General features: G+C 52.7%; 1 protein-coding gene across 2 annotated transcripts in view; it reads left to right on the forward strand.

Annotated features, from left to right (window-relative positions):
• LOC147118334 (protein mono-ADP-ribosyltransferase PARP14-like) overlaps positions 1-27,353 on the forward strand; it is a 71,290-nt gene that overhangs the window by 15,862 nt on the left and 28,075 nt on the right. For both annotated transcript variants that reach the window (XM_085984400.1, XM_085984401.1), the window contains exons 3-11: positions 873-903; positions 5,553-7,720; positions 8,400-8,633; positions 12,585-12,797; positions 14,782-14,848; positions 15,744-15,890; positions 21,696-21,755; positions 23,040-23,216; positions 23,883-24,077. In XM_085984400.1, the coding sequence (XP_085840526.1) occupies positions 873-903; positions 5,553-7,720; positions 8,400-8,633; positions 12,585-12,797; positions 14,782-14,848; positions 15,744-15,890; positions 21,696-21,755; positions 23,040-23,216; positions 23,883-24,077 (3,292 nt within the window). The remainder of the gene's footprint in view (positions 1-872; positions 904-5,552; positions 7,721-8,399; positions 8,634-12,584; positions 12,798-14,781; positions 14,849-15,743; positions 15,891-21,695; positions 21,756-23,039; positions 23,217-23,882; positions 24,078-27,353) is intronic.

The following is a 27,353-nucleotide window of genomic DNA, read 5'->3' on the forward strand; positions in this document are numbered from 1 at the left end:
GCTGCACTGTCGGAGGGGCAGTACTGAGGGAGCGCTGAACTGTGGGAGGGTCAGTACTGAGGGAGCGCTGCACTGTCGGAGGGGCAGTACTGAGGGAGCGCTGCACTGTGGGAGGGACAGTACTGAGGGTGTGCTGCACTGTTGGAGGGGCAGTACTGAGGGAGCGCTGAACTGTGGGAGGGTCAGTACTGAGGGAGCGCTGCACTGTCGGAGGGGCAGTACTGAGGGAGCGCTGCACTGTGGGAGGGACAGTACTGAGGGTGTGCTGCACTGTCGGAGAGTCAGTACTGAGGGAGCGCTGCACTGTCGGAGAGTCAGTACTGTGGGAGCGCTGCACTGTGGGAGGGACAGTACTGAGGGTGTGCTGCACTGTCGGAGAGTCAGTACTGAGGGAGTGCTGCACTGTCGGAGGGGCAGTACTGAGGGAGCGCTGCACTGTGGGAGGGTCAGTACTGAGGGAGCGCTGCACTGTCGGAGGGGCAGTACTGAGGGAGTGCTGCACTGTCGGAGGGTCAGTACTGAGGGAGTGCTGCACTGTCGGAGAGTCAGTACTGTGGGAGCGCTGCACTGTGGGAGGGTCAGTACTGAGGGAGCGCTGCACTGTCGGAGAGTCAGTACTGTGGGAGCGCTGCACTGTGGGAGGGTCAGTACTGAGGGAGCGCTGCACTGTCGGAGAGTCAGTACTGAGGGAGCGCTGCACTGTAGGAGGGGCAGTACTGAGAGCGCGCTGCAGAGGTGAGCCTGCTACCCGCTGAGCCACGGCTAGCCGATTGCACCACAGGGATTGTGTGTACACTCATCTTCAGAATCTGGGCTTGGCCGACGTCAATCCAATGTGCTCTTAACTTGTTGCCTTATTTGTGTTGTCACAGGAGCCAAGGGATGCCTCTGGGAGCCTGGCAGGTAAGCAAAGATCCTCATCGCTTTATCTTGTTTGATGTGCAGGAACTTAAGGGGCAATGTTAATCCAGCCTGCGCAGGGGGAATGGAGCGGGCTTGGGGTTATGTTGGGGGGGGTGGCGGCGTGTATGTTTCTCCCTGTTCACGCACCCACGCTCCAATTCCCCCCCCCCCCCCACCACCTCACCAGGTATGGTTAAGGGCACCCAACCCAGAGAAGCGGGGGCCTAATTTCAATGACGTCCTCGGTGCCATTTTAACCCAGGAGGCCCAGTTAAGTGAGATCGCAGACTTTCCATTTTCAACCCCACCCACCTCTCCCTATTCCTGTCTTGCCTTGCCGGGGAACGTATTCCGTGGCTATCCTGACGATGGTCTCACCATTCACCCCGCCTGCTGTCGGTGAGATCATTCCTGACGGCTTTGGGCGTGTGTCAGTGTCGGAGGGCGTGTAAATGTGTTAAAATCTCCCGGGCCTTATGTTCGGAGGACGGGGTGGGGGCGGGGAACGACTCGCCACCCGCATTGGACCCGCACCACACCCTCACCCCCTGCCGCCCCCCCCCCCCCAAGCAGCATGAGTTAAAATCGGGGCTTTAGAATTAAATTGCAGCACAAAACAGGCCATCCGGTCCATGCTGGTGTTTATGTTCCACATGAGCCTCCTACCACCCCGACTTCATCTAACCCCCATCAGCAAATTGGCTGCTGCGTTTCCTACATTACAACAGTGAATACACTTCACATAAGAACATAAATAAGAGCAGGAGTAGGTCATCCGGCCCCTCGAGCCTGCTCCGCCATTCAATAAGATCATGGCTGATCATCGCCCTCAACTCCATTTTCCTGCCCGATCTCCATATCCCTTGATTCCCCTAGAGTCCAAAAATCTATCCCCTCATGTCCTTATCCAGCTTCCCCTTAAATCAATCTATGCTATTCGTCTCAACTACTCCCTGTAGGAGCGAGTTTCACGTTCTCGCCTGTCTGCTCTCTCAGGTAGACGTAAAAGATCCCATGACAATATTTCGATGAAGAGTAGGGGGAGTTATCCCCGGTGTCCTGGCCAATATTTATCCCTCAACCAACATCACAAAAAAACAGATTATCCGGTCATTACCACATTGCTATTTGTGTGCAAATTGGCTACTGCGTTTCCTACATTGCAACAGTGAATACACTTCACATAAGAACATAAGAAACAGGAGCAGGAGTAGGCCATATGGCCCCTCGAGCCTGCTCCGCCATCCAATAAGATCACAGCTGATCATCGACCTCAACTCCACTTTCCCGCCCGATCTCCATATCCCTTGATTCCCCTAGAGTCCAACAATCTATCGATCTCAGCCATGAATACACTCAAAGACTCAGCATTCACAGCCCTCTGGGGCAGAGAATTCCAAAGATTCACAACCCTCTGAGTGAAGAAATTCCTCCTCATCTCAGTCTTAAATGGCCGACCCCTTATCCTGAGACTATGCCCCCTAGTTCTAGACTCTCCAGCCAGGGGAAACAACCTCTCAGCATCTACCCTGTCAATCCCCTTCAGAATCTTGTATGTTTCAATGAGATCACCTCTCATTCTTCCAATCTCTAGAGAATATAGGCCCATTCTACACAATCTCTCATCATAGGACAGCCCTCTCATCCCAGGAATCAATCTAGTGAACCTCTGTTGCACCGCCTCCAAGGCAGGTATATCCTTCCTTCGATAAGGAGACCAAAACTGTGCACAGTACTCCAGGTGTGGTCTCACCAAGGCCCTGTACAATTGTAGCAAGACTTCCTTACTCTTATACTCCAAACCCCTTACAATAAAGGCCAACATGCCATTTGCCTTCCTTATTGCTTGCTGTACCTGCATGCTAGCTTTCTGTGTTTCTTGCACGAGGATCCCCAGATCTCTGAACACCAACATTTGAAAGTTTCTCACCATTTAAAAAATAATTGTGTTTTCTATTCTTCCTACCAAAGTGAATAACCTCACATTTCCCCACATTATACTCCATCTGCCACCTTACTGCTCACTCACTTAGTCTATCTATATCCCTTTGCAGACTCTCTGTGTTCTCCTCACAGCTCACTGTCACACCTAGCTTTGTATCGTCAGCAAACTTGGATACATTACACTCGGTCCCTTCATCTAGGTCATTAATATAGATTGTAAATAGCTGAGGCCCCAACACTGATCCTTGCGGCACCCCACTAGTTACAGCCTGCCAACCTGAAAAAGATCCGTTTGTCCCTACTCTCTGTTTTCTGTCTGTTAACCAATCCTCTATCCATGCTGCTATATTACCCCCAACCCCATGAGCCCTAATGTGTACTAACCTTTTAGTGGCAGCTTATCGAATGCCTTTTGGAAATCCAAATATACGACATCCACTGGTTCCCCTTTATCTACCCTGCCAGTTACATCACAAAGCACTTCATTGACTAAAACGCTTTGGGACATCCTGAGGTCATGAAAGGCGCTATATAAATGCAAGTCTTTTTTTTTTCTGGGTAAAGTTTCTCGTGAATGCCCTGTTGGATTTATTGGTGACTATCTTACATTTATGGCGCCCTAGTTTTGGTCTCCCCCCGCCCCACAAGTGGAATCATCTTCTCTACATCTACTCTATCAAACCCCTTTCATAATTTTAAAGACCTCAATCAGGTCGCCCCCCCTGAGCCTTCGCTTTTCTAGTTCAAACGTGGGGACTTATTTTCCATCTGACGAAACGATCCTCAGGCAAAACTGGCCACAGAAAAAGCATCTCGCTAAAGAATCAGAGGGGAGGTGAGGACAAATTTCAAAAGGCAATTGGAGATATACTTGAAAAGGTTAAAATAAAATTGTAGAGCTATGGGGAAAGAGCAGGGTGGGGCTGTGGGGGGTGACTGGGACTAATTGGTTAGCTCTTTCAAAGAGCCGGCACAGGCACGATGGACCGAATGGTCTGTGCTGTATGATTCACGACTTCAGGATGTCCCAAAGACCGAGTACAACATCCAGGCTGACACTCCCAGTGCCAGTACTGAGGGAGCGCCGCACTGTCAGAGGGTCAGTACTGAGGGAGCGCCGCACTGTCGGAGGGTCAGTACTGAGGGAGCGCCGCACTGTCGGAGGGGCAGTACTGAGGGAGCGCCGCACTGTCGGAGGGGCAGTACTGAGGGAGCGCTGCACTGTCGGAGGGTCAATACTGAGGAAGCGCTGCACTGTCGGAGGGTCAGTACTGCGGGAGCGCTGCACTGTCGGAGTGGCAGTACTGAGGGAGCGCTGCACTGTCGGAGGGGCAGTACTGAGGGAGCGCTGCACTGTCGGAGGGTCAGTACTGAGGGAGCGCTGCACTGTCGGAGTGGCAGTACTGAGGGAGCGCTGCACTGTCGGAGGGTCAGTACTGAGGGAGCGCTGCACTGTCGGAGGGTCAGTACTGAGGGAGCGCTGCACTGTCGGAGTGGCAGTACTGAGGGAGCGCTGCACTGTCGGAGGGGCAGTACTGAGGGAGCGCTGCACTGTCGGAGGGTCAATACTGAGTGAGCACTGCACTGTCGGAGGGGCAGTACTGAGGGAGCGCTGCACTGTCGGAGGGTCAGTACTGAGGAAGCGCTGCACTGTCGGAGGGGCAGTACTGAGGGAGCGCTGCACTGTCGGAGGGGCAGTACTGAGGGAGCGCCGCACTGTCGGAGGGGCAGTACTGAGGGAGCGCTGCACTGTCGGAGGGACAGTACTGAGGGAGCGCTGCACTGTCGGAGGGCCAATACTGAGGGAGCGCTGCACTGTCGGAGGGTCAATACTGAGGGAGCGTTGCACTGTCGGAGGGTCAGTACTGAGGGAGCGCTGCACTGTCGGAGGGGCAGTACTGAGGAAGGGCTGCACTGTCGGAGGGTCAGTACTGAGGGAGCGCCGCACTGTCGGAGGGTCAGTACTGAGGGAGCGTTGCACTGTCGGAGGGTCAGTACTGAGGGAGCGCTGCACTGTCGGAGGGGCAGTACTGAGGGAGCGTTGCACTGTCGGAGGGTCAGTACTGAGGGAGCGCCGCACTGTCGGAGGGGCAGTACTGAGGGAGCGCTGCACTGTCGGAGGAGCCGTCTTTTGGATGAAACGTTAAACCGAAGCCCCGTCTGCCCTCTCAGATGGACGCAAATGACCCGAACATTTATCCCTCAACTAATATCACTAAAACAGATTATGACAGAAAGACTTGCATTTATGTAGCGCCTTTCAGTATCTCCTAAACCGAGGGCCCCGTCTGCCCTTAGGTGAGATGTAAAGGTTCCCACAGCCACTATTTCGAAGAAGAGCAGGGAGAGTTCTCCCCGGTGTCTTGAGGCCAATATGTATCCCTTGACCAACCTCACTAAAAAACCGATTATCTGCTTATTAGCTCATTGTTGTTTGTGGGAGCTTGTTGTGCTCAAATTGGCTGCCGCGTTTCCTACTTTACAACAGTGACCACGCTTCAAAAGGATTTCATTGGCTGTGAGGCGCTTTGGGATGCCCAGAGGTGATGAAACATGCCTTATAAATGCAAGCTCTTTTTTATTGCCTGATACTGAGTTGTCTCCCTCCCTGCCCAAGCTTCCTGAGAACAGAGGCAGGTTGGCAAGAGTCAAGGCTGAAGGAGCCTACCTAAATGCCAGTCTTTCTTTCCTCCCTGTCTTCGCAGCTGAGAGCGGGGCCGCTGAGGGGGCGATCCCCAAACAAAGAGGGTCGGCGAGGAGTGGTGCTTATTCAGAGCGAAGAAGCTCCTCCATGGAGAGCAGAGGGCCAGTGAAAGAAATGACGGTGGATCCATTCTTCGGGGAGTACCTGAAAGAGCGAGATGATGTTCTGAGTGACTTCCAACAGAAGCTGCTCGGAGCTCAATGCGAGGTCCAACTCTACAAAGCCAACGATACGATTTTTCTGTTGCCCACAGTCGGCAACTTTCCCGTGGAGGATTCGACTGAATGGTGCGATGGGGCAGGAAGGGCATTTCAGAAAATGCAAGGAAGGTACCTGGTTCATTGTGGAACCGACTCAGCCAGGATGCAACTGGCAATGGAGCTATGCAAAGTGGCACTCAAGTCTCTCTCTATTTTCAAAGCAACTCAGCCAGATCGCACGGCAGTAGTGGGCCTGAGCGAAGACGTCAAACTTTTCACCAGCATTATCGAGTTGCTCGCTGGACAGATTGAACCTGCGGAGGAACCGCAGACTGAGACCACACTGCAGAGCCTTTCGAAGTTCTCCCTCATTAGGGGCTCCTTTGAACAACATCTCGAGACTCACTGTCCAAATTTAACGTGGAGCTTGGATGAATCCCGTTCCTCAATCTCGTTCGCGGGAAGCCCGGGCGAGGTGCGAGATGCCACGGCGAGTCTCCGTGACCATATGAATCAAGTGTTGGAGGTACTGCTCCACCTCTCAGATCAGAAAGTGGCATTCCTCAGCTTGTGGGCACCCCAGGAGATGGCCACAGAGCTGTTTTCTTTTCCCATTGTCCTGGAGCTGGGTGACCGTCGGGCGGTCCTCTTCGGAAACTCCTGGCCTGATCTGGACCGAGCCAAATCGATCCTGGTCAATAAAATCTACGAGGAAGTAATCGATGTACGGGACGAAGCTCGGGCAGCAACGCATGCCAAAGAGTGGCATGATTTACTGAGGCCATTCCTCAGTATCTCATCAAAGAGGCTGCTGGTCCATGAGGTCAAGGGCATAAGCGGGGGCACCTCCACGGTCAACATTGCTGGGTTTAGAGAGGAGGCGAACGAAGTGGCATCTAAAATAAAGGAATATTTACACAACAGCGCCGTGATAGAGGAGACCATCGTGCCTCGCAGACAGGTGCTGGTTGAGTTCATTCATAAGCTGATGGACCTCATGAACTGCCAAAAATTCCTATCGGACATCACCACCCGGGCCAAGCGAGCGATCGTCCTCAAAGGGCCGAGATCGATATTGGCAGCAGAGAAGGACTGCCTGGAGAGCTGTCTGGAGTCCATCGCTTGGGAGAGCCTGACGATAGCTGAACCGGGGGCAAAGGAGTTCTTTCAAGGGAGGGGGAAGGAGCATCTGGACATGGTAGCCACAGACTCCAAGTGTTTGGTCGTGTTGCAAGAGGACATCCCGGCCAGCGAGGCAGGGGATCTGTCGGCTTCCCCAGGCAGCATGGTCCTCGCCACCTACTGCTCGGAAGGCGGGCTGGCCATATCAGTCTGCCAGGGGGACATCACGCAGCAGCAAGTTGACGTGATAGTCAACGCGGCCAACGGGCAGCTCCAGCATGGCGGTGGGGTGGCCGAGGCCATCTGCAAAGCCGGAGGGCCCGAGATACAGAGGGAAAGCTCGGCTTTGGTCGCTAGATACGGGGCAGTGCCAGTCGGGAAAGCGGTGATGACTGGCGCTGGGAGACTTCCTTGCGCCAAGGTCATCCACGCCGTGGGACCCCAGTGGAGACTGATGGGAACCCACGGGCAGAACCAGGTCACGGACCTCTTGAGGAGTTGCATCTCCATGTCGCTGGAGTTGGCGGAGAGTGATGGCCGCCGGTCGATCGCCATCCCGTGCCTGAGCTCCGGGCTCTTCGGCGTCCCCAAGGCCGTGTGTGCCGACGCCATCGTCTCGGCCATCAAGGGATTCAGCGGAAGCTCGCTGAAGTGCATCACTCTGATTGACATCAATACCGACGTCCTTTCCGAACTCCAGCGAGCCTGCGGACAGGCCTGGGCTTCACCTGCCCGCAGCAGGCCACACGGTCCGGGCGCCAGATCGCCGACCCCGCCGCCTGACCCCAGTCACCCGGCAACCACCCTGCAATTGGAAATCATTTCCGGGCCTTTGGAAGAGCAGGAGGTAAGCTTGTCCTGTTTTGTGACTTTCCTTGGGAGGTAATATTCTGTGACGAAGTGGGGGTGGTCAGATACTGACCTTTCATCCTCCTGGAGTCCGAGTTCAGCCCCCAGACAGAGAGGGGGAATGAACGGCTCCTCTCTCGCTGATGGGGGACTGGGTGGGTCGGACATTGACCGTTGACCCTCGGGTGACCTCTGGTCAAATCCAGCCCCAGGCAGCTGGGGGTGGAGGGCTCCTCTCCCCTTAAAGCAGAGAAGGTTAAGGGGAGATTTAAAAGAGATGTTCAAAATCATGAGGGGGTTTTGAGAGTAGATAAGGAGAAACTGTTTCCACTGGCAGGAGGGTCGGTAACCAGAAGACACGTTTAAGATAATCAGTGAAAGAGGGACGCGCTGCCTGAAAGGGCAGTGGAAGCAGATTCAACAGCAACTTTCAAAAGGGGAATTGGATAAATACTTGAAGGGGAAAAAATTGGCAGGGCTAAGGGGGAAAGAGCAGGGGCGTGTGGGGCTGTTCGGTTAGCTCTTTTCAAAGAGCCGGCACAGGCACAATGGGCCGAATGGCCTCTTCCTGTGCTGTATCATTCTGTGACCCGAAGTACCAGTGTAGAAGGACTGGTTTCTTCTTGCTGCCGTTCCATCCTTGGTTACTAATGCTGCTCCGTGCCGTTTGTTCACAGTCCGACGTCCTGGTTGCTCCTATTTCTCAGGATCTGAACTTACATTCCACTGAGGATTCCAGCGCAATTGTTGCCAAGACTCTGACTGCGGAATCCCCTTTCAAGCAAGGCCATATCGTACCTCCAGGGGTTGTCAAACAATACGACGTCACACGTGACCCCGGTTTGAAGTGCAAATTTGTCTACTTTTTCATTTGCAATCCATGGACTGGGCCCCAAGACCAGGACGAACAGGTAATTTTATTGTGAATATAAGCTTTTCTATATCATTTTGAAAATGTTCCCTAGCGGCGAGTCACTATGAACCATTGATGAGTTAAATAGTCTTCCAGCGGGCAGAAAGCAATATCTTCATCCGTCCACCCGTCCATCTATCAATCCATTTGTCTGTCCATCCTTCCATCCATTTATCAGTCGGTTCCTTTATCCATTCATCCACCCATCCATTCCTCCATCTGTCCATCCGTCCATCTATCAATCCACCCATCCACCCCCTCCATCCATCCGTTCGTTCATTATTCCCTCCCTCCCTCCATCCATCCATTATCAATCCCTCCCTCCCTCCCTCCCTCCCTCCATTTATCAATCCCTCCCTCCGTCCATTTATCAATCCCTCCCCCCCCTCCGTCCATTTATCAATCCCTCCCTCCCCCCCTCCGTCCATTTATCAATCCCTCCCTCCCTCCCTCCGTCCATTTATCAATCCCTCCCTCCCTCCGTCCATTTATCAATCCCTCCCTCCCTCCGTCCATTTATCAATCCCTCCCTCCCTCCGTCCATTTATCAATCCCTCCCTCCCTCCGTCCATTTATCAATCCCTCCCTCCCTCCGTCCATTTATCAATCCCTCCCTCCCTCCGTCCATTTATCAATCCCTCCCTCCCTCCGTCCATTTATCAATCCCTCCCTCCCTCCGTCCATTTATCAATCCCTCCCTCCCTCCGTCCATTTATCAATCCCTCCCTCCCTCCGTCCATTTATCAATCCCTCCCTCCCTCCGTCCATTTATCAATCCCTCCCTCCCTCCGTCCATTTATCAATCCCTCCCTCCCTCCGTCCATTTATCAATCCCTCCCTCCCTCCGTCCATTTATCAATCCCTCCCTCCCTCCGTCCATTTATCAATCCCTCCCTCCCTCCGTCCATTTATCAATCCCTCCCTCCCTCCGTCCATTTATCAATCCCTCCCTCCCTCCGTCCATTTATCAATCCCTCCCTCCCTCCGTCCATTTATCAATCCCTCCCTCCCTCCGTCCATTTATCAATCCCTCCCTCCCTCCGTCCATTTATCAATCCCTCCCTCCCTCCGTCCATTTATCAATCCCTCCCTCCCTCCGTCCATTTATCAATCCCTCCCTCCCTCCGTCCATTTATCAATCCCTCCCTCCCTCCGTCCATTTATCAATCCCTCCCTCCCTCCGTCCATTTATCAATCCCTCCCTCCCTCCGTCCATTTATCAATCCCTCCCTCCCTCCGTCCGTTTATCAATCCCTCCCTCCCTCCGTCCGTTTATCAATCCCTCCCTCCGTCCGTTTATCAATCCCTCCGTCCGTTTATCAATCCCTCCCTCCGTCCGTTTATCAATCCCTCCCTCCGTCCGTTTATCAATCCCTCCCTCCGTCCGTTTATCAATCCCTCCCTCCCTCCGTCCGTTTATCAATCCCTCCCTCCCTCCGTCCGTTTATCAATCCCTCCCTCCCTCCGTCCGTTTATCAATCCCTCCCTCCCTCCGTCCGTTTATCAATCCCTCCCTCCCTCCGTCCGTTTATCAATCCCTCCCTCCCTCCGTCCGTTTATCAATCCCTCCCTCCCTCCGTCCGTTTATCAATCCCTCCCTCCCTCCGTCCGTTTATCAATCCCTCCCTCCCTCCGTCCGTTTATCAATCCCTCCCTCCCTCCGTCCGTTTATCAATCCCTCCCTCCCTCCGTCCGTTTATCAATCCCTCCCTCCCTCCGTCCGTTTATCAATCCCTCCCTCCCTCCGTCCGTTTATCAATCCCTCCCTCCCTCCGTCCGTTTATCAATCCCTCCCTCCCTCCGTCCGTTTATCAATCCCTCCCTCCCTCCGTCCGTTTATCAATCCCTCCCTCCCTCCGTCCGTTTATCAATCCCTCCCTCCCTCCGTCCGTTTATCAATCCCTCCCTCCCTCCGTCCGTTTATCAATCCCTCCCTCCCTCCGTCCGTTTATCAATCCCTCCCTCCCTCCGTCCGTTTATCAATCCCTCCCTCCCTCCGTCCGTTTATCAATCCCTCCCTCCCTCCGTCCGTTTATCAATCCCTCCCTCCCTCCGTCCGTTTATCAATCCCTCCCTCCCTCCGTCCGTTTATCAATCCCTCCCTCCCTCCGTCCGTTTATCAATCCCTCCCTCCCTCCGTCCGTTTATCAATCCCTCCCTCCCTCCGTCCGTTTATCAATCCCTCCCTCCCTCCGTCCGTTTATCAATCCCTCCCTCCCTCCGTCCGTTTATCAATCCCTCCCTCCCTCCGTCCGTTTATCAATCCCTCCCTCCCTCCGTCCGTTTATCAATCCCTCCCTCCCTCCGTCCGTTTATCAATCCCTCCCTCCCTCCGTCCGTTTATCAATCCCTCCCTCCCTCCGTCCGTTTATCAATCCCTCCCTCCCTCCGTCCGTTTATCAATCCCTCCCTCCCTCCGTCCGTTTATCAATCCCTCCCTCCCTCCGTCCGTTTATCAATCCCTCCCTCCGTTTATCAATCCCTCCCTCCGTTTATCAATCCCTCCCTCCGTTTATCAATCCCTCCCTCCGTTTATCAATCCCTCCCTCCGTTTATCAATCCCTCCCTCCGTTTATCAATCCCTCCCTCCGTTTATCAATCCCTCCCTCCGTTTATCAATCCCTCCCTCCGTTTATCAATCCCTCCCTCCGTTTATCAATCCCTCCCTCCGTTTATCAATCCCTCCCTCCGTTTATCAATCCCTCCCTCCGTTTATCAATCCCTCCCTCCGTTTATCAATCCCTCCCTCCGTTTATCAATCCCTCCCTCCGTTTATCAATCCCTCCCTCCGTTTATCAATCCCTCCCTCCGTTTATCAATCCCTCCCTCCGTTTATCAATCCCTCCCTCCGTTTATCAATCCCTCCCTCCGTTTATCAATCCCTCCCTCCGTTTATCAATCCCTCCCTCCGTTTATCAATCCCTCCCTCCGTTTATCAATCCCTCCCTCCGTTTATCAATCCCTCCCTCCGTTTATCAATCCCTCCCTCCGTTTATCAATCCCTCCCTCCGTTTATCAATCCCTCCCTCCGTTTATCAATCCCTCCCTCCGTTTATCAATCCCTCCCTCCGTTTATCAATCCCTCCCTCCGTTTATCAATCCCTCCCTCCCTCCCTCCGTTTATCAATCCCTCCCTCCCTCCCCGTCTCCCTCCATCCGTTTATCAATCCATCCCTCCCTCCATCCATTTATCAATCCCTCCCCGACTCCCTCCATCCATTTATCAATCCGTCCCTCCATCCATTTATCAATCCCTCCCTCCCCGACTCCCCCCCTCCATCCATTTATCAATCCATCCCTCCCTCCATCCATTTATCAATCCCTCCCTCCCCGACTCCCTCCATCCATTTATCAATCCATCCCTCCGTCCCTCCATCCATTTATCAATCCCTCCCTCCCCGACTCCCCCCTCCATCCATTTATCAATCCATCCCTCCCTCCATCCATTTATCAATCCATCCCTCCCCGACTCCCTCCAGCCATTTATCAATCCATCCCTCCCTCCATCCATTTATCAATCCATCCTTCCCTCCATCCATTTATCAATCCATCCCTCCCTGACTCCCTGCAGCCATTTATCACTCCCCCATCCATTATCACTCCCTCCGTCCTTCCATAAAGCAGTATAAATGAGTTCAAGTGCTGTGAGGGAGCCTTTCTGGAGATGGCAAAGATTGGGAGACATCAGCCTGGAGATGACTGATGGCGATGTGTGAGCGCGTTCTTGACAAGTTCACGGGACTTGAGGAGGGTAACCCATTTAGAATAAAGGCCTCTGTTCGAATAATGGGCCGAGGGATGTCACGTGAACTCTCTAAGCATCCACCTCTTCATCGCCAGCAGTTAATGTCAAGGCTGTGGCCAACAGGTGGGACCGACCTAGATTAGAACCAAGACCGCGTAGGTCTTTTCTTTTCTCACTTGTGACTTTTTCATTCCCCCTCACCAGTCGCTCCGGCTCGGGATCAGGACTTGCCTCGAAGACTGCCACAAGGCGTCTCTCTCCTCCATTACGTTCCCACTCGGTGGCATGGCCTTTCCCAAGGATGTCGCGGCGAGGGCTCTGCTGGGAGAAGTCCAAAGGTTTCAGGCAGAGAATCAGCTCACCTCGATAAAGACCGTTAAGATTGCCGTCCATCCCTCCGACCAATCTGGAGACGCGGTAGGTGTTACGCTGGGAATGTGACTCTACCGAGTAAAAAGAAAGATTTGCGTATATAGGAAGATAGGAGGCCTCCAGCCTTTCCCGCCATTTCAATTAGATGCGTGCAGTTCTGGTCACCACATTACAGGAAAGATGTGATTGCACTAGAGAGGGTACAGAGGAGATTTACAAGGATGTTGCCGGGAGTAGAGAATCTGAGCTCTGAGGAAAGACTGGATCGGCTGGGTCTGTTTTCCTTGGAACAGAGGAGGCTGAGGGGAGACCTTATTGAGGTGTATAAAATTGAGGGGCATAGATAAAGTGGATAGAAAGGACCTATTTCCCTTAGCAGAGGGGTCAAAAACCTGGGGGTACAGATTTAAAGTAATTGGTGGAAGGTTTAGAGGGGATTTGAGGGGAAATTTCTTCACCCAGAGGGTTGTGGGAGTCTGGAACTCACTGCCTGAAAGGGTGGTAGAGGCAGGAACCCTAACCACATTTTAAAAAGTACTTGGATGTGCACTTGGGATGCTGCAACCTACAGGGCTATGGACCAAAAGCTGGGAAGTGGGATTAGGCTGGATAGCTCTTTGTTGGCCAGCGCAGACACGATGGGCCGAAATGGCCTCCTTCTGTAGCTTTCTATGATTTCTATGATTCTATCACGGCTGATCTGTATCTTAGTACCATCTTTCCGCCTTGGATCCCTATCCCTCAATACCCTTAACCTAACAAAAATCTATCAATCTCCGTTCTTAAATTTTCAATTGACCGCCCACCCCCCCACCCCAAAGCCTCAAACAGCTTTTTGGGGGAGAGAGTTCCAGATTTCCACTACCCATTCTGTGATGAAGTGCTTCCCGACATCATCCCTGAACAGTCTAGCACTAATTTTAAGGTTATGCCCCCTTGTTCTGGACTCCCCCCACCAGAGGGAATTGTTCCTCTCTATCTACCCTATCATATTCTTTAATCATCTTAAACACCTTGATCAGATCACCCCTTAATTGCGCTGCACTGTCGGAGGGGCAGTATTGATTGAGCGCTGCACTGTCGGAGGGGCAGTACTGAGGAAACGCTGCACTGTCGGAGGGGCAGTGCTGAGGGAGCACTGCACTGTCGGAGGGGTAGTGCTGAGGGAGCGCTGCATTGTCAAAAGGGGCAGTACTGAGGAAACGCTGCACTGTCGGAGGGGTAGTGCTGAGGAAACGCTGCACTGTCGGAGGGGTAGTGCTGAGGAAACGCTGCACTGTCGGAGGGGTAGTGCTGAGGGAGCACCGCACTGTCGGAGGGTCAGTACTGAGGGAGCGCTGCACTGTCGGCAGAGCAGTACTGTGGGAGTGCTGCACTGTCGGAGAGGCAGTACTGAGGGAGTGCTGCACTGTCGGAGGGGCATTGCTGAGGGGGCGCTGCACTGTCGGAGAGGGCAGTACTGTAGGAGCACCGCACTGTCGGAGAGGCAGTACTGAGGGAGCGCTGCACTGTCGGAGGGGCAGTATTGGCGGGGTTAATTCGAGTGCTCTCGCTGCCCCTTTGAGGTGAGATGTAAAAGATTCCACAGCCACTATTGGAAGAAGAGCAGTGGGAAGTTCTCCCCCCCATGTCCTGGCATCAATGTTTATCCCTCATCCGAAGAAAAAAAACAGATTAACTGGTCATGATCTCATTGCTGGCTGTGGTATCTTGCTGTGCGCAACTTGGCTGCTGCATTTCCAGCATTATGAACAGTGACCACATTTCAAAAAGTACTTCATTGGCTGCGAGGGGCTTTCTTTCATCCAGATCCCAGAGGGTCAAATGTCAGTGTCTGACGCTCTGTCGATCCGCCATCAGAGAGAGGCGGCCTTCACCTCCCTCCGTCGTGGGGCTGGGTTGACCCCAGGTCCCCAGAGGGTGAAAGGTCAGTGTCTGACCCTTGCCCCACCAGTCAATAGTGAGCCAGATCGACTGCAGTCTGTGGACACCAATGGCTATCATAGGACATTTCTTTATATTTTCACAGATACTTCGGGAAACTCAACAGCACCACCAACAGATGAGAGCTGGCATGACGGGCAGCAGGAGTCTGGGTGAGGAAATCACGGAGAGGGAGTGGGGAAAGTATTTGGGGAGAAGTGGGGAGGGTGAAGAAATTTACGCATAATCTTAAAGGATTTTCACTCAGTGCCGACGAAGGAACGATGCTGTACGTCCAACTCGGGATGGTTGTAAGGTGTCAGCCATGGCTCAGTGGGCAGCACCCTCGCCTCGGAGTCAGAAGGTCGTGGGTTCAGTCTCCACTCTAGAGACTCACGCCCCATAATTCAGGCTGATGCTCCTGCAGTGCCAGTACTGAGGGAGCACTGCACTGTCGGAGGGGCAGTACTGAGGGAGCACTGCACTGTCGGAGGGGCAGTACTGAGGGAGCGCTGCACTGTCGGAGGGGCAGTACTGCGGGAGCGCCGCACTGTTGAAGGGGCAGTACTGAGGGAGCGCTGCACTGTAGGAGGGTCAGTACTGAGGGAGCGCTGCACTGTAGGAGGGTCAGTACTGAGGGAGCGCTGCAGTGTCGGAGGGGCAGTACTGAGGGAGCGCTGCACTGTCAGAGGTGCTGTCTTTCGGGATAAGACGATAAACCAAGGCCCCCGTCTGCCCTCTCTGGGACGTAAAACATCCCACGCCCACTATTCCGAAGAAGAGTAGGGGAGTTCTCCCTGGGGGCCCAATATTGATCCCTTAACCAACAGCATTAAAAAGCAGAATATCTGGTCATTTATCTAGTTGATGTTTCTGGGAGCTTGCTGTGCGCAAAATGGCTGCTGCGTTTCCCACATTGCGACAGTGGCTACACTTCGAAAAGTGCTTCATTGGCGGCGAACCGCTTTGGGGTGTCCTGGGGTGGTGAAAGACGCTGTAGAAATGCAAGTCCTTTTCTGAAAACGGTCACAAACTGCACTAACAGATCGAATTTTGCTCCAATCCCAGGTGCCTTTTATCACTCACTGTCGACCTCTGGGGACTTGGTCAGGATGAATATCGGAGATATTGTTCTGCAGATCGCCTGCGCCGATATCACCAAGGAAACAAGTGACATCATCGTCAACTCGACGGGCAGCGACCCGCTTCAATCCGGTAAAGGAATCGCTTTTAATCATATCTCTGTCGTCTCACCACTTTACATATTTAGACTGTGAGGGGAACACTTTCAAATTACAGGTACCTGGGTGAGGTACACTATGGGCAAGATACAGAGTAAAGCTCCCTCTACACTGACCCATCAAACACTCCCAGGGCAGGTACAGGACGAGTTATATACAGAGTAAAGCTCCCTCTACACTGTCCCATCAAACACTCCCAGGGCAGGTACAGCATGGGCTAGATACAGAGTAAAGCTCCCTCTACACTGTCCCATCAAACACTCCCAGGGCAGGTACAGCACGGGTTAGATACAGAGTAAATCTCCCTCTACACTGTCCCATCAAACACTGCCAGGACAGGTACAGCACGGGTTAGATACAGAGTAAAGCTCCCTCTACACTGTCCCATCAAACACTCCCAGGGCAGGTACAGCACGGGTTAGATACAGAGTAAATCTCCCTCTACACTGTCCCATCAAACACTGCCAGGACAGGTACAGCACGGGTTAGATACAGAGTAAAGCTCCCTCTACACTGTCCCATCAAACAGTCCCAGGGCAGGTACAGCACGGGCTAGTGCCTGACATACTCTGCGACATTAAAGGTAGTCCTCCTCGAAGGACTCTTAAGTGTGGGAGAGCAATAGCGGTAGGTGATTTGATAGGGGAGCAGACGGGCGTTTCTGCTGCCACAGACGTGACTCCAGGATGTTATGTTGCCTCCCTGGTGACAGGGTCAAGGATGTAACTGAGCAGCTGCAGAACATTCTATGGGGGGAGGGGGAACAGCCAGAGGTCGTGGTCCATATCGGTACCAACAACATAGGTAGAAAGAGATATGAGGTCCTGCAGGCAGATTTTAGGGAGTTCGGAAAGATATTAAAAAGCAGGACCTCAAAGGTAGTAATAGAAACTTAGAAGAAACATAGAGAAATAGGAGCAGGAGTAGGCCATTCGGCCCTTCGAGCCTGCTCTGCCATTCAATATGATCATGGCTGATCCTCTATCTCAATACCATATTCCTGCTCTCTCCCCATACCCCTTGATGCCTTTTGTGTCTAGAAATCTATCTATCTCCTTCTTAAATATATTCAGTGACTTGGCCTCCACAGCTTTCTGTGGTAGAGAATTCCACAGATTCACCACCCTCTGAGTGAAGACATTTCTCCTCATCTCAGTCCTAAATGTATCCTGAGACTGTGACCCTTCGTTCTAGACCCCCCCCCCCCCCCAACCAGGGGAAACATCCTCCCTGCATCCAGTCTGTCTAGCCCGGTCAGAATTTTATATGTTTCAATGAGATCCCTTCTCATTCTTCTAAACTCTAGTGAATACAGGCCTGGTCGACCCAATCTCTCCTCGGTCTGGTGAATCTTCGCTGCCCTCCCTCTATGGCAAGTATATCCTTTCTTAGGTAAGGAGACCAAAACTGCACACAGTACTCCAGGTGTGGTCTCACCAAGGCCCTGTATAACTAGTAAGACATCTTTGCTCCTGTACTCAAATCCTCTTGCAATGAAGGCCAACATACCATTTGCCTTCCTAACTGCTTGCTGCACCTGCATGTTTGCTTTCAGTGACTGGTGTACAAGAACACCCAGGTCCCTTTGTACATCAGCATTTCACAATCTATCACCATTTAAATAATACTCTGCCTTTCTCTTTTTCCTGCCGAAGTGGATAACTTCACATTTATCCACATTATACTGCATCTGCCATGTATTTGCCCACTCACTCAACTTGTCTAAATCGTCTTGAAGTCTCTTTGCCTCCTCCTCACAACTCACAATCCCACCTAGTTTCGTGTCGTCAGCAAACTTGGAAATATTACATTTGGTTCCCTCATCCAAATCATTGATCTATATTGTGAATAGCTGGGGCCCAAGCACTGATCCCTGGGGTACCCCACTAGTCACTGCCTGCCACCCCGAAAAAGACCCATTTATTCCTACTCTCTGTTTCCTGTCTGTTAACCAAGTTTCAATCTTCGGAATACTCCCCGGTGCCACGCGCAAGTGATTATAGAAATAGGAGGATAGAGCGGATGAATGCTTGGCTGGAGAGATGGTGCAGGAGGGAGGGCTTCAGATTCCTGGGGCATTGGGGCCGGTTCTGGGGGAGGTGGGACCTGTACAGGCCGAACGGGTTGCACCTCAACAAGGCCGGAACCAATATCCTGGCGGGGAGATTTGCCAGTGCTGATGGGGAGGGTTTAAACTAATTTGGCTGGGCAATGGGCAACAGGATGCAACATTAGAAAGGGAAAATAAAGTGCTCAAAGGATTCGGAGAGGCAGGGAGCACTAAAGTAAGAAACAGTAAGGTATTAGGAGAATACAGGAGGGTCTAATATGGGTTTACAGTGTATGTATGGGAACGCACGAAGCATAGTAAACAAGCTCATAGTCATAATGGCACAGAAGGAGGCCAGTCGGCCCATCGAGTCCGTGCCGGCTCTCTGTAGAGCAATCCAGTCAGTCCCATTCCCCCGCTCTATCCCCGTAGCCCTGCAAGTTTATTTCCCTCAAGTGCCTATCCAGTCTCCCCTTGAAAACATCGAGTGTCTCCGCTTCCACCACTTCCGTCGGCAGCGAGTTCCAGGTCCTCACCACTCGCTGCGTAAAAAAGTTTTCCCTCACATCTCCCCCTGTATCTCTTGCCCAAAACCTTAAATCTGTGTCCCCTAGTCCTTGTACCATCAGCTAGTGGGAACAGCCTTTCCCTGTCTAGCCTATCCAAACCCGTCATAATCTTGTACACCTCTCTCAAATCATCCCTCAACCTCCTTTGCTTTAATGAAAACAAATCCAGCTTCTCCAACTTGTCCTTGTAGCTAAGATCCCCCCATCCCTGGAACCATTCTGGTAAATCTCCTCTGTACCCTCTCGAGGGCCTTCACATCCTTCCTAAAGTGTGGTGACCAGAACTGGATGCAATACTCCAGTTGTGGCCTAACCAACGCTTTATAAAGGTTCAGCATAACTTCTCTACTTTTGTACTCAATACCTCCATTTATGAAGCCCAAGATCCCATATCCTTTGCTAGCCACCTTCAGGGACCTATGCACATTAACTCCCAGGTCCCCCTGTCCCTGCGCACTCTTTAAAACTGTGCCATTAACTGTATATTACCTCTGCCAAAATGCATCACCTCACACTTCTCTATTAAATTCCATCTGCCACTTGTCTGCCCATTCTGCTAGCCTTTCTATGTCTTTTGTGGATAAATGCGAGGTTATCCACTTTGGTGGCAAAAACAGGAAGGCAGATTATTATCTGAATGGCAATAGATTGGGAGAAGGGGAAGTGCAAAGAGACCTGGGTGTCCTTGTGCACCAGTCGCTGAAGGTAAGCATGCAGGTGCAGCAGGCGGCTAAGAAGGCAAATGGTATGTTGGCCTTCGTAGCGAGAGGGTTCGAGTACAGGAACAAGGATGTCTTGCTGCAGTTGTACAGGGCCTTGGTTAGACCACACCTTGAGTATTGTGTGCAGTTTTGGTCACCTTATCTGAGGAAGGATGTTCTTGCCATGGAAGGAGTGCAGCGAAGATTCACCAGACTGATACCTGGGATGGCAGGAATGATGTATGAGGAGAGATTGGGTTGACTGGGCTTGTACTCGCTGGAGTTTAGAAGAATGAGAGGGGATCTCATTGAAACTTATAAAATTCTGACAGGACTGGACAGACTAGATGCAGGAAGGATGTTCCCGATGGTCGGGGTGTCCAGAACCAGGGGTCACAGTCTAAGGATAAGGGGTAGGCCATTTAGGACAGAAATGAGGAGGAATTTCTTCACCCAGAGAGTGGTGAACCTGTGGAATTCTCTACCACAAAAGGCAGTAGAGGCCAATACATTAAATATATTCAAGAAGGAGTTGTATATATTTCTTAAGGCTAAAAGGATCAAGGGGTATGGGGAGAAGGCAGGGACCGGGTACTGAATTTGGATGAATTTGAATAGCAGGCTCGAGAGGCCGAATGGCCTACTCCTGCTCCTATCTTCTATGTTTTGCAGTCGATTGGTATCATCAGCACGGTTTGCCACACCCCCAAGTTTGGTGTCATCGGCAAATTTAGAAAGTCTACTCTGTATTCCAATATCCAGGTCATTTATATATATCAAAAAAAGCAGTGGCCCCAGCACTGACCCTTAGGGAGCACCACTGTCTACCATCCTCCAGTCTGAAAAACAGCCATTTACCACAACTCCTTTCCTTATCCAAGCTGCCATTGACCCACCTATTCCATGAGCCTCAATTTTGTTAACTATGTGGTATTTTGTCAAACGCCTTCCTAAAATCCATGTAGACAACATCCATTGCATTCCCTTCATCGATCCTCCCTGTTACTTCATCAAAAAATTCAATTAGATTAGTCAAACATGATCTGCCTTTTACAAATCCGTGTTGCCTCCTTAATTAACTTAAACCTCTCCAAGTGCCTGTTAATTATTTCCTTAATTATTGTTTCTAGAACTTTACCCACCACTGATGTTAAACTGACCGGCCTGTAGTTACTCGGATTGTCTTTACACCCTTTCTTGAACAATGGTGGCACATTTGCCACTTTCCAATCCTCAGGCAGCTCCCCTGCATCTAGGGAAGATTGAAAGATTATGGCAAGCCCTTCCGCTATCTAGTACATCCTGTCTATCAATTTTCACCCCTTCCATTGCTTCTACCTTTTCCACTGCTACCAATATTTTGTCAGCATTCACCTCCTTAGTAAATACCGATACAAAGTACTCATTGAGTATTCTAGCCTTGCCCTGCGCCTCTAAGCATAACCTTCTTTGTCGCTAATAGGCCCCACCCCACCTCTTACTACCCGCTTATTGTTTACATGCTGGTAGAAGATTTTTGGGCTCCCTATATGTTGACCGCCATTCTACTCATATTCTGTCTTTGCCAATCTTATTTTCATCATCACTTACCCTCTCAACTTATTGTATTTGGTCTGGTTCTCCCTTGAAGAATTCACCTGACATGCATCATACATCCTCTTTGTTTGTTTCATCATCTTCTCTATCTCCCTCGTCATCCAAAGAGCCCTTGCTTTGGTTCCCTTACCCTTCCCTCTTGTTGGAAGTGAAGCTGCAGGCACATATAGCCACATGGGAATATGATGTTGTGGCAATAACTGAGTCCTGGCTCAAAAAAGGGCAGGATTGGGTATTAAATATTCCTGGATATAAGGGGGGTGATTTTTCCCAGCCCCGAGGAGGCGGGTTTGGAGGCGGGAGTTGGCAAAATGGCAAAAAACTAAGGGCGGGTTCAGAACCCGCCTCCAGTGAGGAAAATCGCGCCCATGGTGTTCAGGAAAGATCGGAGGTGGGGTGGCAGTATTGGTTAAGGAGAATGTTACAATGCCGGAGAGGGAGGATGTCCTGGAGGGGTCAAGGACAGAATCTATTTGGTTAGAGATAAGAAATAATAGAGGTGCCATCACACTATTAGGTGTATTCTATAGACCACCAAATAGTGGGAAAGATGTGGAAGAGCAGGGCGGGTGTGTGGGACGAGCAGAGAGTCGGCACGGGATCGACGGGTCGAATGGCCTTCTTTAGTGCTGTAACCATTCCATGATTCTAAGGACCAGCAGCATGTACAAGCGTGTTGTGTGCTCCGGCCAAGTGTTTCTCTCCTTGGTGCTTCCCTTGTTGCGCATTAGACACTCGGGTGTCTCCCGTCACCTAATCCAGGGCTACCCACATCGGTGGTGAAAGGAACTATATAAATGCAAGTCAGTTCTTTCTTTAAGTTCTTTCCATTTCATTTCTTTTCCTGATTCCCTTTCTTGCAGGAGTATCACAAGCGATCTTCAAAGCATCCGGCCTGCACAACGAGCAGCTAGTGCGTAAAGGTGACTCCACTATTCATTCAAAGAACTTGACGTCTTTCTGACACAAAGGCTAAGGAATGGGGGCGTGGGGGGGGGTTTCAAAGTTCAGCAGCACCTGGCTTTTGAATTGCAATGCCGAAACTGTGACGCCCGCACTGTTGGAGGGTCAGTACTGAGGGAGCGCTGCATTGTCGGAGGGGCAGTACTGAGGGAGCGCTGCATTGTCGGAGGGGCAGTACTGAGGGAGCACTGCACTGTCGGAGGGGCAGTACTGAGGGAGCGCTGAACTGTAGGAGGGTCAGTACTGAGGGAGCGCTGCATTGTCGGAGGGGCAGTACTGAGGGAGGACTGCACTGTCGGAAGGGCAGTACTGAGGGAGCGCTGAACTGTCGGAGGGGCAGTACTGAGGGAGCGCTGCACTGTCTGAGGGGCAGTACTGAGGGAGCGCTGCACTGTCGGAGGGGCAGTACTGAGGGAGCGCTGCACTGTCGGAGGGGCAGTACTGAGGGAGCGCCGCACTGTCGGAGGGGCAGTACTGAGGGAGCACCGCACTGTCGGAGGGGCAGTACTGAGGGAGCACCGCACTGTCGGAGGGGCAGTACTGAGGGACCGCTGCACTGTCGGAGGGGCAGTACTGAGGGAGCACTGTCGGAGGGGCAGTACTGAGGGAGCGCTGAACTGTAGGAGGGTCAGTACTGAGGGAGCGCTGCACTGTCGGAGGGGCAGTACTGAGGGAGCGCTGCACTGTCGGAGGGGCAGTACTGAGGGAGCGCTGCACTGTCGGAGGGGCAGTACTGAGGGAGCACTGCACTGTCGGAGGGGCAGTACTGAGGGAGCGCTGCACTGTCGGAGGGGCAGTACTGAGGGAGCACCGCACTGTCGGAGGGGCAGTACTGAGGGACCGCTGCACTGTCGGAGGGGCAGTACTGAGGGAGCACTGTCGGAGGGGCAGTACTGAGGGAGCACCGCACTGTCGGAGGGGCAGTACTGAGGGAGCACCGCACTGTCGGAGGGGCAGTACTGAGGGACCGCTGCACTGTCGGAGGGGCAGTACTGAGGGAGCACTGTCGGAGGGGCAGTACTGAGGGAGCGCTGCACTGTCTGAGGTGGTGGATACAGATTCAATAGCAGCCTTCAAAAGGGAATTAGATAAATAAAGGAGAAAAATTTGCAGAGCTATGGGGAAGAGCGGGTTAGTAGGACTAACTGGATTGCTCTACGAAAGAGCCGGCGCTGTACTAATCTATGATTACTTTCCCCCACACACTCACTCTCACACTCTCTCTCTCTCTCTCTCTCTCCCAGCCGACCTCTCAAACGGGAATTTCTACACGATGGAGCCGGGCAGATTAAAATGCAAAGCGATCCTGCACGTGTGTGGTAATAATGACCCTGAGGTGATAAAGAAAGCAGTGAAGAATGTCCTACATGAGTGCACTAGGCGTGGCTGGGAGTCTGTCTCCTTCCCAGCAATTGGAACAGGTCCGTATCGGTCGTGCAGCAGAATTTGTCACCTGTCTGTAGCTCAGTGGGTAGCACACCCTCTCTCTCTTTCAGCCTCAGAGACATAAGGTTGCGAGTTCAAGTCCCCACTTCAGAGAGCTGTGCCCAAAGTCTAGGCCGTCACTCCCTCAGGTGCCGGTAACTGAGGGAGCGCTGCACTGTCGGAGGGGCAGTACTGAGGGAGCGCTGCACTGTTGGAGGGGCAGTACTGAGGGAGCGCTGCACTGTCGGAGGGGCAGTACTGAGGGAGCGCTGCACTGTCGGAGGGGCAGTACTGAGGGGGCTCTGCACTGTTGGAGGGGCAGTACTGAGGGAGCGACGCACTGTCAGGTGTCCCATCTTTTGGGAAGAGACGTTAAACCCGAGGTCGCCCCCTCTTGCCCTCGCGGGTTGGACGGAAAAGATCTTGCGGCCACTATTTCGAAAAAGAGCAGGGGGGCTTTCTCCCTGACGGCCCCAATTTTTATCTCCTCAATGTACGTCATCGATGACATTGCTGTTTGTGGGAGCTTGCTGTGTGCAATATGGCTGCCGCATTTCCCCCACGACCTTCTGACCTTCAGAGGCCAGAGAGAGAGAGAGCGCTACCCACTGAGCCCTGCTTGATCCCCTAACTCTTCTGCTTTTGGACCTTCTGCTCCTAAGGATGTGGCACCTTGAAGCCAGACATTGTCGCTGAGGCGATGATCGACGCGATTGCATCGGTGGCCCAAGAACACTCGCCAGCTCAGGTCCGAGTGGTCCGCATTGTTATATTGCATCTCGTCATCTACAACATCTTCACAGCCAGTTTGGAAAACCGACTGGGGGAGGTGTCATCACCTGCCAACCACCTGAAAGGTAGTCCTTCCATCTCTCTTTCTAACCACACACAACTTGCAACTTACATTCAGCATCTTGAACGTGCCCAATGCGGTTTACAGGAACGATTATCAAACAAAATTTGACACCAAGCCGCAGAAGGTGCTATTAGGACGGGTGACCAAAAGCTTTTTTTAAAACAATTTGTTCCTGGGATGTGGGCGTTGCTGGCAAAGCCAGCTTTTATTGCCCATCCCTAATTGCCCTCGAGAAGGTGGTGGTGAGCCGCCGCTTTGAATCACCATGATGCTTCTTTGTAGCGGTTTGTTACTCATTGAAACTTATACAGGACTAGACAGACTAGATGCAGGAAGGCTGTTCCCGATGGCGGGGGAGTCCAGAACCAGGGGTCACAGTTTAAGGATAAGGACTGAGATGAGGAGGAATTTCTTCACCCAGAGAGTGGTGAACCTGTGGAATTCTCTACCACAGAAGGCAGTTGAGGCCAATTCATTAAATATATTCAAGAAGGAGTTAGATATATTTCTTGAGGCTAAAGGGATATGGGGAGAAGGCAGGGACAGGGTACTGAATTTGGATGATCAGCCATGATCTCATTGAATGGCGGAGCAGGCTCGAGGGGCCGAATGGCCTACTCCTGCTCCTATCTTCTATGTTTCTGTGTTACATACTGAGTGGCTTGCTGGGCCATTTCAGAGGGCAGTTAAGTGTCAACCACATTGCTCTGGGTTTGGAGTCACGTATAAGCCAGACCAGGTAAGGGACGGCAGATTTCCTTCCCTAAAGGACATCTAGTGAACTACATGTACGACAATCTGGTCGTATTCGTGGTCATCATTACTGATTCCAGATTTATTTAATTAACTGGATTTAAATTCCCCAGCTGCCGTGGTGGGATTTGAACTCTCCTCTCTTGGATTATTAGTCCAGGCCTCTGGATTACTAGACCAGTGACATAACCACTATGCTACTGTATCCCCGCTTGGTCAAACAGGTAGGTTTTAAGAAGCGTTTTAAAGGAGGAGCGGGAGGTAGAGAGGCGGAGGGAATTCCAGAGCTCGGGGGCCTGGGCAGCTGAAGCCGCGGCTGCCAATGGTGGAGCGATGAAAATCGGGGAATGCGCAAGAGGCCAGATTTGGGAGAGGGCAGAGATCTGGGAGGGTTGTAGGGGCTGGAGGAGGTTACCGAGATGGGGAGGAACGGGACTTGGTGCGAGTTAGGACACGGGCATCACAGACGCAGGAAGAGAAACGCAGTGCCGGGCCATTCGGCCCCTCTAACCTGCTTCGCCTTTCCGGAGTACGGTAGCGTAGTGGCTCTGTTACCGGACCACGGTAGCGTAGTGGCTCTGTTACCGGACCTGCAATCCAGAGGCCTGGGCTAATAATCTGGAAACGTGGGTTCAACTCCCACTGTGGCAGTTTGTGAATTTCAAATTCAGTTAATTAAATAAATCTGGAAATAAAAAGCTAGCATGGTGACCGTGAGGCTATCAGATTGTCGTTTAAAAGAAAAACCCGCCTAGTTCACTAAAGGTCCTTTAGGGGACGGAAAACTGCTGTCTTTACCTGGTCTGGCCTATACGTGACTCCAGACCTACAATGTAGTTCACTTTTAACTGTCCCCCTGAACTGGCCTAGCAAGCCATTCAGTTATCAGCCGTTCCTTCATCGTCGCTGGGTCAGAATCCTGGAATTCCCTCCCTAACAGCACTGTGGGAGTACCTTCACCACACGGACTGCAGCGGTTCAAGAAGGCGGCTCACCACCACCTTCTCAAGGGCAACTAGGGATGGGCAATAAAGGCGGGCCTTGCCAGCGACGCCCACATCCCGTGAATGAATACATTTTTTTTTTTTAATTCTATCAGATCGCGGTTGGTCAGTACACCTACCTTTGTCACTCAATACCCTCACCCAGCAAAAATCTATCGATTTCAGTCTTCAAAGCTCCAATTGACCTGGACACCGTGCTCCAGATGTGGTCTGACCAGACCTGGGTTTGACCAGACCTGGACGCCGTGCTCCAGATGGGGTCTGACCAGACCTGGACACCGTGCTCCAGATGTGGTCTGACCAGACCCAGACGCCGTGCTCCAGATGGGGTCTGACCAGACCTGGACGCCGTGCTCCAGATGGGGTCTGACCAGACCTGGACACCGTGCTCCTGATGGGGTCTGACCAGACCCGGACACCGTGCTCCAGATGGGGTCTGACCAGACCCGGACACCGTGCTCCTGATGGGGTCTGACCAGACCCGGACGCCGTGCTCCTGATGGGTTTTGACCAGACCCGGACGCCGTGCTCCTGATGGGTTTTGACCAGACCCAGACGCCGTGCTCCTGATGGGGTCTGACCAGACCCGGACGCCGTGCTCCAGATGGGGTCTGACCAGACCCAGACGCCGTGCTCCAGATGGGGTCTGACCAGACCCGGACACCGTGCTCCAGATGGGGTCTGACCAGACCTGGACACCGTGCTCCTGATGGGGTCTGACCAGACCCGGACGCCGTGCTCCAGATGGGGTCTGACCAGACCCGGACGCCGTGCTCCTGATGGGTTTTGACCAGACCCAGACGCCGTGCTCCAGATGGGGTCTGACCAGACCCAGACGCCGTGCTCCAGATGGGGTCTGACCAGACCCGGACGCCGTGCTCCAGATGGGGTCTGACCAGACCCAGACGCCGTGCTCCAGATGGGGTCTGACCAGACCCGGACACCGTGCTCCTGATGGGGTCTGACCAGACCTAGACACCGTGCTCCTGATGGGGTCTGACCAGACCCAGACGCCGTGCTCCAGATGGGGTCTGACCAGACCCGGACACCATGCTCCAGATGGGGTCTGACCAGACCCGGACACCGTGCTCCAGATGGGGTCTGACCAGACCCGGACACCGTGCTCCAGATGGGGTCTGACCAGACCCGGACACCGTGCTCCAGATGGGGTCTGACCAGACCCGGACACCGTGCTCCAGATGGGGTCTGACCAGACCCGGACACCGTGCTCCAGATGGGGTCTGACCAGACCCGGACGCCGTGCTCCAGATGGGGTCTGACCAGACCCAGACGCCGTGCTCCTGATGGGGTCTGACCAGACCCAGACGCCGTGCTCCTGATGGGGTCTGACCAGACCCAGACACCGTGCTCCAGATGGGGTCTGACCAGACCCAGACGCCGTGCTCCAGATGGGGTCTGACCAGACCCGGACACCGTGCTCCAGATGGGGTCTGACCAGACCCAGACGCCGTGCTCATGATGGGGTCTGACCAGACCCGGACGCCGTGCTCCAGATGGGG

Source organism: Somniosus microcephalus, chromosome 4 (assembly GCF_052327205.1).
Source record: "Somniosus microcephalus isolate GS21.2 chromosome 4, FLI_Smic_1.0, whole genome shotgun sequence".
Taxonomy (NCBI): domain Eukaryota; kingdom Metazoa; phylum Chordata; class Chondrichthyes; order Squaliformes; family Somniosidae; genus Somniosus; species Somniosus microcephalus.